We start from the raw sequence: 18,841 nt of genomic DNA on the forward strand, positions 1-18,841 counted from the left end.
GGGCACGAGTAATCTGTAAATAATGACTTTTTGATGCAAACTGTGATTCTATTTGCCTAATGCAAAATGATTTGTTTTCATTGTCAGGCACTTTGTTACCATGGTTACCTTCTGAACCAGAAATGACACTACTTACAATTAATATAGAATAGTTTAGACTCAGATGCTGGACAATGCTTTGATCCCTACATGAGCGTTAGCATGAAGGGTGGCTTTTATTTTTTCTAAATATTTTGGCTTGTGATTCAGAACATACTCTACAATTGTTAGGCTGTTCTAAGAAAAGGGTTTATATTAATCAACAATAATACTATTTTATTAGACATTTATAAACAGTCTTAGTTTGTCCGTGTAACAAATGTTAGTTTTTGAAATACTTTTTGATATACAGATTATAATTTTTTTGTTATGCAGATTACACACTTTTTGGTGATTGTAGTTATGAAATTTCAAATTGGACAGGAATACAGGTGCTTGATCAGTCTTGCTCTGACTAGGCACTAAATCCCACTTGGAGGGGTTTGATAGACAACACCTCTGTTGTTTACCATTTAAACCACTTCAACATGAGACCATATTACTATGTTAATAATGTTTACTTGTATTGAAATTAGTTGACACAACCTTCAGTCAGCAACATTTGTAGCTGAACACTATCATTTTGTGATGCTGTTTTAATTTTCAGTAAATAGATATTTTTTCAGACAAATTTGAATGGGATTGATTTGAACCATATGCAAGACACTCCCTTGGTTTCACGAAAGGAAGATACATACATTCATTTTAACGTGGACATAGAAATTCAAAAACTTCTGGAAAAACTACCTAAAGGTTTGTTCCCTATCTTGCCACTTGACTGAAGTTATTTCGATGTTGACCTATTGTTGCATTGAAATATGTATTGCACAGTAATAGGCCACACAGAAGTGATCTATGTTTTCATTTAAGATTTGCTTGAATTCCAAACACAGTTTGACAAGACATCAGTATAATAATGAATTTATTTTTTACTATTGTACAGAATTTAAAAATAAAAGAACAGAAACAGTTTTTTGCTCTGCTTAGTTGAATAAAATACCACCATTAGGTGAAATTTATGGCCCATTCTGTGAATTTGAGAAGTCTCCGGGTTGCATCTGTTGTGGTGGCAAACTAGGGCCTGGAGGATAGTCCCTTGGGCTCATCTGTTGTGGTACTGGGGGGCCTGCTTTGAAGTCTCTGGGACCCATCTGTGGTGGTGGACCTTGTGGGCCTGGATAGTCTCTCATGCCTGGTGGAGGAACAGTCCCAGGAAGCATGTTTTTGGGTGGAAAGGGATAGTCCCAAGGTCCATGTGGTGGTGGAAAACCAGAGGGCAAGTCTCTCATTCCAGGTGCAAAATCCCTTAAGCCAAATGGAGGGGGAGGTCCTGGCCAATAGTCTCTGTGCGGTGGAGGTGGTCCACAACCTAGAGATATTTAAAAAAAAAAAAAAAAAAAGTTTTAGGATTTTGTGATGCAAAGATACTGAGATTAAATATACTGTTATAAAATTGTTTATAATGCTTATGGACTTTCAAAGTTGGGGTTATACCATTTATATTCCCTGGCACTTTTCCAAAAAGGATTTTATTTATTTATTTATTTATTTATTTTTTAACACGAGACAGATCACACTAAGAAATGGCAACTGACGGGTGAAACTGATCCTTGATGAACTAAAATTCACCTACAGTTTATAAAGCCCTGGTACAAATAATTAGCCATGACTGAGATATTCCAGTTACAAAAAACATTGCCTAATTAATCACATGAATAAATGTGGTGTACAAAAAATGCTTAAAGTATTACCACTCCAGGGCGGAGCAGGCCCATATAGCATGCGACCATAGGGTCCTCTAACTGGATGTGGAGGTCTGTAGCGAGGGCCTGGGACAGGTAGAGGATGCCCAGCGAAGGGCAGAGGGCCATATCCGTTGGGAGGTCTGGTCATTGGTGGAGGGGCAAATCCTTTTGATGGTGGTGGATGTGCAGGACCGGTCACTGGTGAATTCATGATCGGAGCCCCTGGAAATGATGGTGCATCTTCAGCTTTAGAGTTCATCTAAAAAAATGAATTAAAAAAAATCAATTACTTGGCTTAATTTAAACAAAGCAGGTGCACTTGGGAAAAGCTGCTGAACCATGCCCTCTTCCGTTAGTGGTGTATGTTATAATCCACATTTCTGGTGTGCTCCCCATATAAATACATACATTTTTATAAAGCATATCAGTCCCCACAATTAGTTACATACACCATGCAACCCTGCTCTGTATACTCACAGTAGCTGGTTCTTTTGGTGGGGAAGAAGATAAAGCCTGAGGTTCAACAGGGATTTGCTTTTGAACAGAAGAGGAAAAAGTGAATGAAGAAAGAAAAAATACAGGACAGAGATACAAGAAGAGACAACTTATGTTGTATTACTAGTTATCAAACCATCTCGCTGACTTACCGAGTCATCCAATGGAATGCTAGGCGAGGAAGTCCTTGGGCCACTAGAAATCAATGGTGGGGCACATTCTCCAACATCTAGAACATAAATAAAATGTACTTATGAGTTAGTTACAATTCAGGCCAACATAATACAGTTCTCTGTAAAATAAATCAATTTAAAAAAGCATAGTATCTTGCATGAGCATACCTGCTCTAAATGGAGGTGGAAGTCCACGTTCAGGGCCAGAAAATCGTGTGGAAGTTTCAGGTGGGGGTCTTCTTGGACCAAATTGACCATCCATGTGACCTGTGAAAGGAATTAAATGTTAACATAATGCAAGATGGATTCTTTTAACAAAATGTACGTGACAAAAACAATTTTGCCACAGAAAAATGTCAAGTTTAAAATGAACACATTTTAAAGTGAATTTAAAATAGTTTTAGGACTTCTTGGACAGTATGTCATTTTAAAATGATATACATCTACATATCTGAATTGTGAATTAAGTATTTCATTGAGCAATGTTTTGATTTGGAGGAAATTAGCATTTATTTTCAACAAACTTGTTGGGGTGGGACCAGGTGAATACATTTTTGAAAATGACACAATATACCCTGCAGGTGTGCAAAAAAAAAAAAAAAAAGAATCCTTTTGGGAAGAGGTTGCAACCCTACTTTTTTGGTTTAGAAAATAAAATGAGCAAGTGCTGTACGTATATGAAGATTAGAAGCAGGGGTTACAGTACCGCACGATCTGTGTTTGGAACGTGAACAGTAGATCAGCAGCAGGTAGGAAGTGTTCAAACAATTTGTTAGATAATTATAAATACAGTCATTGCAGTGAGTATGTCTCAAACTTGAATATGGTTGTCTTAGAATCCTTCTGCCTATCATTTGGCATCTCCAACTGAAAAACTGAATTGCTCTTAACATATACAGTTGTGTATACAGAGAAGCATCTCTACAATGTATTCAATTATTTGGAAGAAAAAAGTAGTTTTAAAAAGTTTTTATGGTAAGGGTTACAATTCTACTGGTTAGACTACCTGACTTACCGAAGGGTTCTCTTCTGCCCACAGGAGCAGAAGGAGGGTGCCCAGGGCCCTCAATCATTGGTGGGTGGGAAGGGTCACCTCCACTCACAGGAGGTGGGCCGTAGCAGTTGTTATGGTTCAGTGTGCCTGGTTTTAAAAAGAAAATACAATTACCATATCATATGATCAAGGTGATATGAACCTAAAAACACAAAGGGAAAAATATTAGTTTTAAAAAAATAACGCTGGTCTCATTAGTGAAAATGTGAAAATGTAACAACCCAATCTTACCTCTATGTGGTGGTGGGATCTGTCTATCTGGGCGGCCAGGGGTTGATTTAATTAGGGAAGTTCTTTGGATTTCTTTGAGTTTATCATTAACTTCAACAAGTCTGGGGAAAATAGAAAGAATGATTCACTAGCCATAATTTCAAATACACTTATTTCCTAGAAATAATAATAGAAATGCAAAAGAATGCATTACACATGGATTGAACTTACAACAAATATGCCTGCTAACCAGTATTTTATTATTATTTTTTTTTTTTTTAAACCGGATGATACCAATAGTTGAACTTGACAGCTGTGTAAAGTGATAATGAGAATGTGCAATCACTCCTTGTTGCATTCCCAGAAGGGACCAGGTCCAGAACTTGCAGTGTATTTAACAAAAATATTTTCTTCAAAAAGCAGACTACTGTGTTATTAGCACATACACCTCAATATAATCTGTGCAAAAACAAAAAACAGAAACGAAGTGGAATGAACCTTATGCTCATAGAGAAAGAAGCCTAAGCAATTTAATTACAGTTCACTATTAGTGCAGAGTTTTCAATTAATTTTAAGGCACGTGGCACTTAGAAGGTAGTAAGGGACACCGATGGAGGAAGTGTGTGGGGGGGGGTGTATATTTTTGAAAAAAATGATTATAATGGTTCATTCTGGCGCAATTTTGGATAGTTTAAACATATGCTAGACTAGTAGTGGTCTGCTTGCAGTGTCTGACAAAGTACTCCATTAGTGCAATGAAAGAGCTTTATTTCAGCTCTGCTCACAGCAAGACAAGATCAACAAATTGACTTTGGAGTATCAAGGCCCCTGCAATACAAGACTGGCTGAAAATGTGTGTGGAATTGGGGACTGCAACTTTTATGATCCGACAGCATGTATTGTAATCAGAAGACCTGTCTGTTACATTTTTTTTTTTTTTTACTGAAAAACAAAACTACGAAGTTCAAATTGCAGCATGTTCATTCTGCTATTTTCAATAGTAAATACACCACAGCAAGCACAGTGACATATTTTAGATATTTGTAATAGCACAATGTGGAGAGCTAAATTTAGTGAATTACAGTATTCTGAAAACCCTGTTAGTGTATGCTTTTTATGACAAAATGTATGCAAGTATCAGTTTAGTAGATGCTAGGTATTTGCTATGGTATGCATTTTTGGTATTGACTAGGAAGTGAGGTATTTTACACCTATTACACTTTTGTTTTAAATCACAAAGCAATTCATTCTGTTTTGAGGATTACTCGATACACAATGAATTACTTTGATAAGATTTTCCTCTGGTGTGAAGAACGGTAGCAGATGGCACTCTCCCTAGGGCAGTGGTTCTCAAACGTATTTTTCGCGGACCACTGGATGATTTTTTATTTATTTATTTATTTTTTAAATCTCGATGGACCACAAAATAAACCGTATAGCTTACTGAAAAATAAGCGCACAGGAAAATATCACTAATATTAAAAGAACCGTTTGCCTTCCTTTGTTTTAATGTGCTGGGTGGGCCTGTTTCTGTGGGCAAAGTTATTTTAAAATTGGGGTTTTAAAAAAAGGTTCTACTTTACTTTTAATAACACAGATTTACTGAGAAAAAAAAATGTAAAAAAAAAAAGATTCTATGCTTCAGTGTGTAATTCTGCTGGTCTAGAGTAGGCTATTAAATTGTGTTATGTTAGCCTCCATACTGGTCTCATTGCTCCGTAAACAGTGCCAGCATAAACCGCAATGATAGCCTGTTAGTGACCAAGTGTTTAAAAATGCCATTAATGTGTTTTTGTAATGTGAAATAGTCAACTTTTCCTTTGCCTCCTTTTCTGTATCTTTTCATTATCAACAAAAATACATGACTGGCATTTTTAAATGCTTGGTCACTAACAAGGCTAATGGGTTATGTCAGCTCTGTTCACACAGAGATTGAGACCAGCACGGAGGCTTCATTCACTTTAATTACAATAAATGGAAACATTGAAAGCCTCCAGTTTAATGTTTACAACAAATAGAACCTTGTTTGGGAAGAACTATTTTCCTCCAAAGTGGAAGGATATATAACAAATCTTTTTTTTTTTTATTGTATCTGTTTTATAAGCGTGATAACACACTCCAGGAATTGTGCGCTGTGTTGCATTAACAGCTTTGTTAGCTGAAGGCACTCAGCTTCACTTCATGCCTCCAACCCAAATACTGCCTTAAGTCAATGTGATGCAGCGCACGCCATGTCATGTGTTATCCCTCACTTTACAAATTGCTGTGTTGAGTGCACATGAGCACAATGCACGAAAACTACCTCGTAAAGAATACATTTTAGACACTCCAAAAACTACACGATGGAGAGTTTTGACCTTTTTTTTTAATTTGGATATATTCTCCATGTATGCATTCTCTTCCTACTTCTGTAGCTGACTTTTTAAGGTCTACCATTTTGGGTTTGCAGTGGGATCTAAACTATGCTGCCGCTTCCTTTCAGTAATTATGTAAGCTTTCAAAGGACCAACTGAAGGGGGCCACCAGTGGTCCGTGGACCATAGATTGTGAACCACTGCTTTAGGGTATTACGTTTAGTGTGAAACGATATTACAAACACACAGAATTCCCAAAATTCAATTTGGATGCAACTCACTTTTGTCTTAGGTTTGAAGTTTCTCTCTTCTCTTCCACTAAAGTCCTTTCAGCAGCTCGTGCATTAAGCTGTTGAAAATAAAGTCAAAATGGTCAGTATTACGCCATTTTACCATTAAGAAATATTAATTAAAATGAAATTACAAATGTTTTTTCAAGTATTTTTCAATTATTTCTAGTCATAGCGTTTGTCTAAATTAAGCACTTGTGTTTAATATATATGGATGGCATTTAACACTTACCCAGTTTTCATGTGCTTTCTTTTCATGAGATGCAATCTTAAAAAAATAAAAAGAAAAAAATAAATTGGTAAGCCAGTCAAAAAAACGTAGATAAATTGCAAGCAATAGGTCAAAAGCAAGTAAACCACAATTCATTTCAATTAGTCTTTTTTTTTTTTTTTTTTTTTTTTTTTTTTTACAGATTACCAATAAAAATGTGTATTTCTCAGAAATACATTGGACAACAAGTGACCATTTTAGCTACATAATAGAATTGTATCCCGAGTTGGATCTGTACAACTGTCAAGAAAAAAACTAAACAAACAAAAAAAAAAACACACCTTCTGAAACAAACATACCTGAATTTTATAAAAGCGGTCTGTTTTTTGTAATTCCTCCCCGATTTCTTGAATTCTTTGCTTGTAAATCTTTAATTCTTCTCGTGCTTGCACAGCCTTGCTATCGACTTCAGATAGTTTCTGCTCCTTTTCACGACGCTCATACTCTTCCTGTGTTAGTTTTCTGTAAAGAAGCAAGCATTCTCCTATCATTCCCTTTTAAGTGTTGCAAATATTATACAAATCTGTAGTTATCCCATTACATACTGTTTAAGTGTTTGTAGTCCTTTTTAAATGTAACAAACTGAGGCTGACGTTAGACAGTATAGAGCCCTATTTACTGTATTAAACGATTGTGATGCTGTTTAAACAAATCAAGGGTATTCTTCAAGGGGGTCAAATATAATTTGCAACAGTTAGGCAATGAATTGAACCACTGTCCTCTCCCAACAATTTACCAGCAGACAGCTGCTTGAATACTCACTGCTGGAGTGCATTCTCTTTCTGTTGGTACAACTTATCCATGATGTCCAGTTTCTGTTCCATGGTCTTGAATTCAATTTCGAGATGGGACTTCTCGCTTTTCAAAGAAGCATGACCATGCTCCAGCTTTTTTATTTGCTCTGAAAAACAGCCTGGATTTAAATACTATTCTAGAATGGGTTTAGAGTAGAAACATTCAGCATGAACAAATATACAAGCTACCTTCCAGTTGGTGTCTGGAATTTTCTTCAGCCAGTAGTTTTGCCTTATATCGGTCTCGTTCTCCTTCAACAATTGTCAGAGTTGTCTTTATCTATATAAAAAGATAAATGAAAAAAAAAAAAAAAAATCACATGTATTATGAAACAGCCATAGATTACAGCTGGAATCCTAATTATAAAACAATTACCACAAATCTTATACTAGCTAAACTCAGGAAGTCAAATATTTTGATTGTGAAACTATGTCTATTAAACAAAATAATAATAATAATAATAATAATAATAATAAATAATAATAATAATAATAATAATAATAATAATAATTTCTGCCCTGATCATATTCAAACTTCAGTTTCCAACGATTCCAATACAGTGTTAGTACGTTTACACTTACAACTTCCTGGCTCAGAGTCGATCAGCTTAGAAGATTATCATTTGAGCCACCCGTTTACACTTGAGCACAGGCCTGAGACGGTTTTGGCCCAGACTGCGCAGGCATAACCCCTGAACTGTAATGCGTGCCTGATGACGTCATATCAAATCACCCCTTTTTCCCCTATGTGACTTTCAATTGTGTCCATTCTCCCCCAGCACTCAAGGTTATTTACCACATACTAACAATGCATCATGGTACTGTTGATGATACTATTTAAAATACAGATCAAAAGATGTCCTTGTAGGGGGTGAATACAGTCCTTTGTTTAAAAGTAAAGTGCTTTTGGACCTGAAGCTAGTGCTTTATATATACATATCTAGGGTTATCAGATTTCCAGAGTGAAAAATGAGGACTATATTTCTTTCTTCAATTCACGGACGCCATAGCAACTCTGAAGCCGTTAAAATAACAGTATATAACAGCACAATCATAATTTAATTACCAAATTAAACACAGTGCATTTATTGCAGATCATAACAACTTGAATTAAAACACAGCGCATAAGATTGTTTATTTTATATTGAATGGCACCAACTCACCCAACAAATCACTCTGCAGTTAAAACTTGCTGAACACATCGATACGGTTTTGTACGTAAAACAAATGTGAATACAACAGCAAACTGGGAAGACTTAACAATTGTACTGTTTCTGACTGGGACAAAAAATGAAGGCTAAAACACTTACAATGACACATTTAAAACATAAAGCCTGCACATTTAAATTGATTAAAACGTCCACAAGCTTGCAGCTTTATTTTTCAAATTGTATAACTGTTAGTGCTGTGGTGTACATAATTAAACAAGCACTGCGTGCAGAAAAGCACAGTGCTTTTAAACAAAAGACTGTATCCACTGTGTGAAGGAAACCTTTCATTTTCTTAGCAACTTTACTGTAATGACTTGTTTAATTCTAGATGGATACCCATAAAAACCAAACATTTCTTCATATTGATAGGTATCAAAATACGATCACAGGCTACGTTTGTAGATGTGTGAAAAGTATTATTTCTAACTAAGTTTTATGGCAAGTAGGCTTGTTTCACTTTTATCCCACATGAATTATAAAATGTTTTTTCACATTATAAAACTCTCTCAGCATTCTGTCAAATACATTTTTGGTTGTTGTCAGAGTAAGAATGCCAACTTCCTGTTGCTGTTGTCTGTGCCTGTTTGATGTTGACAGTGGGGGCGTTGCCCATGAGTGTATGGGGACCACTGCATTCACAGTAAACCAAAAAACAGACCATTACAAAAAAGAAAAAAAAAAGACCCAAGCCGTCTCGGTCAGTCTAAAAGTGGCTCGTGTAAACAGGGGATGTGTGTTGTCCACAGCAAATAGTGAACCAATAATATGTAACTGTAGATACAAACCTTTGGTCAAAAAAATGGCAACATAAGAAGTGCATCCTTAACTAGACAATGTATAGTAGGTTACTGTACAAAATGTATCTGGTTTATTTTGTTAGAATACATCAATACTAAAGAGACAATTGAGTAGAAGACATTTATTGGTCAATGAAAGAAAGTCAGACTTACCCGTGACACGTCCATCATCTGTTTTATCTTGTTCTTCATGGCATCATTCTTTTTACCTGAAAGTAATTTTGATTTAAAATTGTGCATATTGTAAAACACTAATTTATTACATAAATTGGACATGTTTTTACAATATAGACCTATAGGAATGTTAACATAGTCAAACAAATCACCTTGAGTTTCTTCATTGGACTTGGCATCTCCTTTCTGCAACTCCACAGTCTCACATTTAGCTTCGGTTTCAAGCTGTCTTAACTCAGTAATGCAATCAGACAAAACCTAAATAAAATATACAACTTAACAGCCGGAAACACACAATGTAAGCACTGGAATATGCAAGATGCTGTATGGAAGTACCATACATAAACTACCCTTGAACAAGAGTCACTGGAGAGGGTAAGAGGAGTGCTGCATTTTTATACTTAATTTTCATTCAGCAGTATTATTTTTACAGTTTCCATACACTTTCAACCTATAAACCTCGAAAAACATTTGTGCGATACACCAATACATTTATTCAACCACAAATGTAATTTACACTGGCACATTTGTAATAAGATGAAAGTAACTGTCAGCACAAGGAGGTGCCCATTAAATTCACCCATATTTTTTACTAAAAAAGAAACTTCCTGTTAATTAGACAAATGGTTCATGGCAACGTCTTTATTCATTTATTTTGTGACAGATGGGTGGCATTTCTTTTTACAAGTATTAAATCTATCAGTGTTGAGGCTTTATTTACCTCATGTGGAATAGCTCCTATTCAAGTCATTTTAAACAAATACAAGTAAGGGTTTCTGAGACCTAGAGGCATTCATGTGAAAACCTTCATGTGAAAACTATCCAACCACAGTATCATTATACAGTGCTTACAGAAAGTCTACACCCCCTTTCAAAATGTTCACCTTTTGTTGCCTTATAGCCTGGAATTAAAATGTATTAAAATTATTTTTTTTTTTTTTTTTCATTTATCTACACATCCTACCCCACAACTTCCAAGTGAAAAAAATAATAACGTCCAAATTAAGACATCTTTTATTAATTCTTATTCTAGACATTTGAAAAAAATAATTCACGGTGGGGGGAACAAACTCGCTTGGATTTGATAAGTGTCCCCCCCCTTGTCTAGCAAGTTTAATTAGCTGGGTTTCAAGCCCGGCCTTCAAAATTCACACCCAATTTAACATGGGCCGCAATCTAAGGTTTAAACATTAACGACAGTTTCGATTTCCAAGCTGTATTTGGGGTGGGGGGGGGGGGGGGGTGGAGACTTATCCAATTATGATCTTTCAGTTTTGTATTTTTAATATATATTTTTTTTCTCAATAAAAACTTTTTTCCCCTTAACAGTGTGGAGTATGGTGTGTAGATAAGTGGAAAAAAATCCTAATTTAAATGCATGAAACTCTGAGGCACTGACACAACAAAATGTGAAAAAAGTTCAAGTGGGTGTAGACTTTCTACAGGCACTGTATATTGATTGTCAGTTCATAGGCTTCTGATTTTCTGTTTTAACCAAGAAAAATGAAAACGGTGCATATGCAATAAACACCAGAACAAAAACGCTGGAAATAGTTACTCAGTATGTTGACATGATCCCTTTCCCCGTGAACAAAATAAATAAAATACAGTAACCTATGAAAAAAAAAAAAAATCACAATGGCAGTCCCTCTTTTCTGACTTGCATCTCACATTGATTCGTTCTGAATACTTTAAACCCACCCCAACTACTGAGTGGCAGCAAATTCCTACATTTCTATTGGAGGATTGTAACACGCTTGCGAGATTTAAAACAAGATTACAATTACTAGAGTGGAGGATTGTTCTCTCGCAAGATTTAAAGCTATTGCAATTCCATAGGGAGTAGTTACATGCTCATGGAACTTAAAGAATTGCAAATTGTGGCAAAATGTAAAAAAAATGCCTAAACACACAGAAACCCCCGAAGCATATGCCTGTGATCATAAGGATTTAGTTGTGGAAGGCAGAAAAGGAAAGAAGGTGCATGAAGTTTGCAAGTACTGTCGAGTTAACACATATTGTGACAAGAAAAAAAATTCTGTAGAATTTCATGCAGTATATAAAAAGCAAAAGCCCCGAAAAAAAGAAAAAACGATTTACATAAAAGTTAAATAGCTAAAAATAAGCACCGAAAAAAAAATGAAAAATGAATAAAAACCGAACAGAAGCCCTAAATATAATTTAACGAATGTCTGTTCCAAGTTTCATCATAAGTGGGATGTACTGTGAAAGCTAAAAAGTAATGAGCACCTAACTACATTTTTCAGAATGGAAATAATGTTAGGTAGATCATAAAAAAGACACACCTTTATTTCATTGTCTTTACTTGCAATAGTGTCTTCTGAATCTTTCTGACTCTTCTGGAGTGTTTTCATTTGCTCAGAAAGTTCTCTGTATTGCTCTTCCCAGCTTCTGGCCTCTTTCAATAGCTGAAATTGGGGGAAACAAATATGAATTCATTAACACAATTCACAATCACTGTGCAAAGAAATGCATTAAAATTAGTAACTTAATGCATTTGCTCCTGTATCTAGATACTTACATTTTTGTTACTGTCTTTTAAAGTGTTGTTTTCTTTCAACACAGATTGCAGTTCAGCTTTTACTGCTGCTTCTTTTAGTCTGGCCTCTTCCAAACAAGTTTGTACCTAAATCACAAAGCGTAACAGTCAGATAGAAATAGTGGTTCTTGGTCAAATTGAACTTTGATTAGTTCTGGGCAGCAGTAACCAGTACATACTATATTGTGTTTAAAAGGCTACAAGCAATGCAAGGCAAGAGTTTATTAATCACCAAAAGTGAATACAAAATTTGTAATTAAAATTAAACACGTTTTGCAACTTACCTTTGACAGTTCAGCACTCTTAGAATTAATTAAACTCTGAAGCTTCTTGAATGACTTTTGAGTGTCAGACAACTGGAAAAAAAAAAAAAAAAAAAACCACACACATTACTACAGTATTTACAAAAAAAAATAAATCATACAAATTAGCATAAAGCATAGTCCACCATTGACTCAGTCATCTTAGAGGTTTTCATTAACTAATTTAGAGAAAATAATACAAAAAGAAAAAAAGACTATTCTTAGACTCTCAGTCATAAAAGGTTTTGAAAGCATTGCATAGACCCCGTTCACACCACTGTGCTGGCCCAATGCTGCCACATATTTAGTTCTGCAACCCCTTTAATATTTGCGGTTTAAGGCACCTTTGTGCGTTCACATATGTGACTAAAAAACAGGCCTAAAAATGTGGCAAATTGTTTTGTTTTGTTTTTTTAATGGAACGATAGCCTGCACTCAGAATGGAAGCGCTACCAGGGTATGCAGTAATCCTTGATTTGTAGCACATGTTTCTTATTAATATATATTTTTTTCAGTGCAGCACAGTAGCAATTTTATATACAATCACATTATTCTCTCAAGAACACGAAGATATTTAGAACGCAGGAAAGACCTACTTGCAATTGTTGACAGATATAAACATTTATTTTTAATGGATACTTCACTCAGATTGCAAATGACTAACAGATTGTACATACAAAAATTGACATTCACAAGACAAGACTGACCACCTAATACTACTGCTCCCTCCTAAGGAAAGACACAGCATTAAATAATAATTAAATAATGATTCAATAACCGGTTAAACCTGGGATCATTTTATACAAAAATAAACTATTATTTAACATTCATTCCATTTACAATAAACATTCATATATTTTACATTACACATGTTTCTTCTCATTTGTTTGTTTGTTTAACCTGCATGAATACTGTCTTTGTTTACAAACGTATTTGTTTTAAACAAACACGATCGTTAAACTAAACAAAGACTAAACATCAGTATTACCCCTTCTCTTGGAAGATTACTAAACATATTGGTATAACAAAACCCTTGTTCCACGTGTAGCTACAGCAACTTCAGTAAGGGAAATGCCCTAATCCAAACACAGCAATACATCGTCATACATCAGACACACTTTGCTCAACATGCTCAATACATAACAAACTACTGCTCTATCACCAGCAGAACAACATTAACAATAATAATCACAACAGGTATTGACATATTACAGTGTAAATACAATTTTTTACACTTTCAAATTCTAAGTAATTTACAAGCTTACCAGTGCCATTAATCAATAAAGACAAATATATATATATATAGACAAGAAAAGAAATATAATTTTTAGATACCGTAGTAAAACTTTGAAGGTTCAATTGAGACTGACCTCTTCTATAAACCTACTGACATGCACCAGTATTTACACATGTCCTCTGCACATCCAATACACACTAAAAGGGCAATCCCAAAGGGTCTAGGAATAAGAATACGAAGAATATGCTCTAAAGAAAGTGACTATGTAAAACAAAGACATGTACTAAAAACAAATCTTAAAAAAAGAGGATGCAAAGAAAGAATTATAGAGACAGAGTTAAGAAAAGTGGATAAACTAAAAAGAGATGATCTACTAGATTATAAAAATAGAGATAAAAAGGTCAAGAGAGTCCCATTAGTAATGACGTACTCTAAACTTTTGCCCAATATTTCTAAGATAGTATGGAAACACTTGAGGATTCTACATAATTCAGAAAAATTGAAAAAAAAGCATTTCTTAAGGCCCCAGTTGTATCATTCAAAAGAGAAGCTAATTTAGGTGATATTCTAGTTCACACTAAACAAATGAATAATTGACAGAATAAGTTCTACAAATACTTGCACTAGTACATGTAAAGTTTGTAAATACATGGACAAAAGTAAAAATATAATTAAACATAACACCACATATCCACTAAAAACTAATACCTACTGTAAAAATAGCAATGTTGTTTATGGAATAGCCTGTGAAAAATGTGATGAAATAAAATATGTTGGAGAGACTGGAACAACTTTATATAAAATAATTCAGAACCACCTTTCATTAATTAGAAATAAAAAAAATGAATGAACCAATAGTACAGCACTTCACCAGTCAAGGACATGACATAAATGATGTAAAGTTTGTAGTAATAGAAAAGCTAAAGTTAGACAATGCGACATCTAGAAGAATAAAAGAAAGTAAATGGATAAATAGACTGAACAATTATGCCAGCGAGACTCAAGAGAAAAGAATAAACTAACTAATTAAAATAAATATCTCAAAGTTAAAAATAACTAAATAGAAAAAATTAATTCAAAAGTTGTGCATGCTGATGCGCTGGGGAGACCATATCAAGGCTGATCCTCAGAGCCAGCATTGCATGATAATATAAATATAAGTTTATATAAAATAATGTTAATTAGAATTAATATAGATTTAAAGATATAAGTAAAAGTGATGTCACATATAGAACACCATTACATCATGTAAGAATAAATCATGGATTTGAATATAAACAATAACAAGTAGTTGTCATGCCGTCAAACACCTATAAATACCTCCAATGTTTTGATTCAAACACAGGCTCCCTTGAGAAAGATATGTACAACATATCGAAACGTTGGGCAGCTGGCTCTTTGAGCTAGATGATATATATATATAATATATATATATATATATATATATATATATATATATTATATATATATATATATATATAAAGTAATAGAAAAAATCATGTTAGTTCAACTTGGAGTTAGTCTTCGTCATCTAGGTGGCTATTGTCAAATAGAGCTGCAGCATTATCCTGCCTGACTGTTGTGAGACACTGGCACAGAAAAGAATCCCAAATTGGCTGTTTACCTTTCCTTGTAAACCTTGCTGCATGAAGTACAAAAAAAGCACATTACCAGACGTGAAATTCATCCTTGCCAAACTCGTTGATCCGATCTTTAGGGGTGATTGTTATTGTTTTTGGCATCTTTGAACAGCTCTGGATACTGACTGAAGTAAACTGAATTAAGTACTTCGGAGTAACTTGTGACTTGCCTTATATGACCCTTCGAAGCACAATTTTGTGTACACCAAATGCATGCATTTCATTTCGTTGCAATGGACACAATTCCAAATAATTTACTATACACATAACTTGAACACCTAATAATTTTGTTTGTCTCTTTTTTATCAACAGTACACAAAACGGGAGGGGTTTACATTTGTGTTTTTTGATGGTTGTAGTATCTGTAAGACACAAAAAGTCACAACATCATCAGAGAACTTTTGTTTTTCCGTGTTTAACCATGTACAACTGTACTTTTCCTCCGCCATTCAGACGAAACGTAAGTTATATACATTTCCGACCGGGACTAGAACCTAACTCCGGAACCCGGTGTAGCTTTGTCGCAGGATTTAGATCCGGGCTGAAGCCGACCTCGACATATGTACTGCGGGATATCCCAGCCCACAGTCCCGATTTCCTAGCAAATGTCCCGCGTCCTGATGCATAGGAAGAAAGTCCTGATATTTACCCATACAAATAAAATAAATCTTTTAATCTGCACATTATAGTTAGCGAAATCCACACAATGTACAAAGTGTGGCCGACATATCTACTGATCACTAACTTATACAAAGGTAAGAACGCTTCATTATGTCTGTTTTTACTGTCATGATGGTCATGTGGTGTTGAGTTGTGGGGGATACGTCTATTATTTGATAGAGTGTTTTTTGCGTATGACCCCCCTACCCCGGAGGTAGTTTCCAAATGTTGGCAAGTAAAACAAAAAAGACCATTTTAGTTCGGTGGACAAAAGTTTCTGCAATGGGTCTTCCTTATTGTCTACCGAGTTGTTTATTTAGGGTTATTACTTTCAGTTTCTGGCGAGAAGGTTCTCAGCCAGTCTGCTTGGAGGCTTTCAGATAGCGGATATATAAAAAATATGATACTGCTTACTCTTTCTTCTTGATGCAGGTTCTTTCTCCTTTCTTCTTCTACAGCAGACTGCAGTGTCCTGAGCTTTTCCATCAGGTTTTCATTATTTTTTTGTAAAGCTTTAAATGCTTCCTTTTAAAGTGAAAGAGAAAACAAATGGTAAACTACCACAACAATTGATGTGCAGCGTTTAACATATATTGAGACATTGCTTTATTACCTGAAGTTTTTCATTTTCATGGGCAGAAGAGGATTTTGTTTTCTCAGACTCCACTAACTGCTGTTCACTTTCCTTAATCTAAAATTTCAAAGTAAAACAAATAAAATATAAAACGTAAAACATGTGTTTTTCTTGTTGATTGTAGCTGCTAGTCTCAGGGGGCAACCTTACAGCTACAGATTTATTATACAATGATTGTATCAACAGATTACTTTTGGTAAATGTGCTGTAAAATAATAATTTATGTAAACTTTTCAAGAAACAATATGTATGGTCTAAGTGTAACAAGTGCATTATTTTCAATATTATTTTCAAAGGTAAAGATTCAATGAAAAGTGTGCTTACCTTCTGTTTCAATTCTGATATTTTTTCAAGAACTTCACATTTTTCTTCAAATAACTGCAGAACTCTTTCCCCCAGTTGCTTTTCTGTCACTAAAATAATAATAAACATGGCAGTTAGAAACTTTAAACCCAGTATATAGAATACAAATTGTAATATTTATTTACAAGCATATTCATTTGTTTCTTTCTTTTCAGAAAACAGAAATTTTAAAAGAAAAAAAAATGTAACTACTGAATTTTTTCCACATTAAAAAAAATAATACATCAAGTTTTAAAACAAACAAACACTCCCTGTGATGGCTCTGGGATGCAATAACATGTACACACAGACTGGTGCGTTAGCATATTAAAAACAAGCAATCTCAAGCTTCACATTGGTTTTCATATATAACAGTAAGATAAGGTTACTTACATAGGTATGTCCTATTCTTTATCTAAAAGAAAAGGGAAAAAAACATTGTAAAAATAAAACACACAGTAAAACCTACACCAACAAAATTAAGGTGCAACTTCCTAAATCCAAGAACAGGTTTTTCTTTATTTTTTTTCTAAACTAGTACAAACAGAATAATTTATTCCACTACCTGACTGGCTAACCCTTTTAAAAAAGAGCTATATAATAATATATCTATATTAATATATATATATATATCTTATATATAGAATTATATATATATAAATATTTTTGAATAAACTTACTACAAGGAGGGTCCTCCAGAGGAGAATTATAACTGTCAAGCATCCCACGAGAAAGGTTATAATCACTGGCTCCCACGGCACACCGTAAAAACTGGGCCCTGGTTGCCAGTCCTCAGGCAGGGCAGCTACCAACTGAAATAAATAAATAAATCTTCAAAACTGCAGGGTACCATACAACAGGTCTCTCATTTCACGCTATTTAGTTGCAACACTACCAAAAAGTCTGAAAGACCGGCTTTACCTACTAGAACATAGTTATATATGAGACAGAGAGACTTTTTTGGAGGAATAAAATGGTTTGCTCAAGTCATAACACCAAGAAATGAAAAAGTGTTTACTGTATTAACAAAATCAGAAGATAAAACTGAGATTCTTCCTGCCATGTCACTTCAGATCTACACAAATATATCCCAAGGTTCTGATTGGATTTTATTTTGAACATGGACTGTACCCCCAAATAATCTGAACAGATCATAAAAACATAAACATGCACCATTGCATCCTCCCCATAACTGTGCAACAATGGACCCTGGGATGTTATTTATGTTATGTCATGCAACCAGTCACTGAAACAATCTGGCAACACACTGGCTGCTTTTTGATCAAATACTAATTCATCAAATTAATCTAGACATTAATGCAATTTTAAAATAGCAAGCAAGGATTTAAAAACTAACAATGCCCACTTTATATAGTAGGATTGATAGGCTTTTTTAACTTTTTAAATACACTTATCTACATAACAAATGAAAAAACAGAAAGAAATAGATGAGGGACCAGCAGCTATATATATATTATCATATATCTAATAATTTATATATAATAATATATATATATATATATAAAAAAACTGGTACAGTGAAAATAAACCACCACAACACTTTAATTTACCCTCCCAAGAAGACAAAAAAAAAATGGTCTAGTTTGTACAAATATGCACTTACAAATCTGACCTGAGTTATGTAGTGAATTGTGAAAAGCAACCAAAAGGGCTATACTACTCTATTGCTCTAACGGTGCAGTTTGCAGTGTTTAACTTATATTACAGTCAAGGAAATTGAAACACAAACATTTTATTCAAGTGTGGAAAAAAAATGCGATGCAATTAACGGACTACACTGTATAAAACTAGTTTTGCAA

General features: G+C 34.5%; 2 protein-coding genes across 2 annotated transcripts; both read right to left on the reverse strand.

The window, feature by feature from the left end:
• Positions 1–1,042: 1,042 nt before the first annotated feature.
• LOC121312276 (proline-rich protein 2-like) lies at positions 1,043–2,162 on the reverse strand. The gene is made up of 2 exons (XM_041244202.1): positions 1,830–2,162; positions 1,043–1,447 (listed from the first exon to the last, which is right to left on the reverse strand). The coding sequence occupies exons 1-2, from the start codon at positions 2,080–2,082 to the stop codon at positions 1,095–1,097; spliced, it is 606 nt and encodes a 201-aa protein (XP_041100136.1). The 5' UTR covers positions 2,083–2,162; the 3' UTR covers positions 1,043–1,094.
• A 102-nt stretch (positions 2,163–2,264) lies between these two features.
• LOC121312275 (transport and Golgi organization protein 1 homolog) lies at positions 2,265–17,436 on the reverse strand (the record flags this gene model as incomplete). The annotated part of the gene is made up of 19 exons (XM_041244201.1): positions 2,265–2,357; positions 2,471–2,547; positions 2,660–2,758; positions 3,507–3,632; positions 3,777–3,877; positions 6,391–6,458; positions 6,632–6,667; positions 6,970–7,132; positions 7,433–7,571; positions 7,654–7,744; positions 9,626–9,681; positions 9,799–9,904; positions 11,953–12,075; positions 12,189–12,293; positions 12,491–12,562; positions 16,460–16,570; positions 16,659–16,736; positions 17,004–17,092; positions 17,415–17,436. Coding segments are annotated over 19 exons (1,755 nt in total), but the record flags the coding sequence as incomplete, so codon positions are not given.
• Between the last annotated feature and the right edge of the window lie 1,405 nt (positions 17,437–18,841).

The sequence above is a fragment of the Polyodon spathula genome, unplaced genomic scaffold, assembly GCF_017654505.1.
Source record: "Polyodon spathula isolate WHYD16114869_AA unplaced genomic scaffold, ASM1765450v1 scaffolds_3786, whole genome shotgun sequence".
NCBI classification, from domain to species: Eukaryota; Metazoa; Chordata; class Actinopteri; order Acipenseriformes; family Polyodontidae; genus Polyodon; species Polyodon spathula.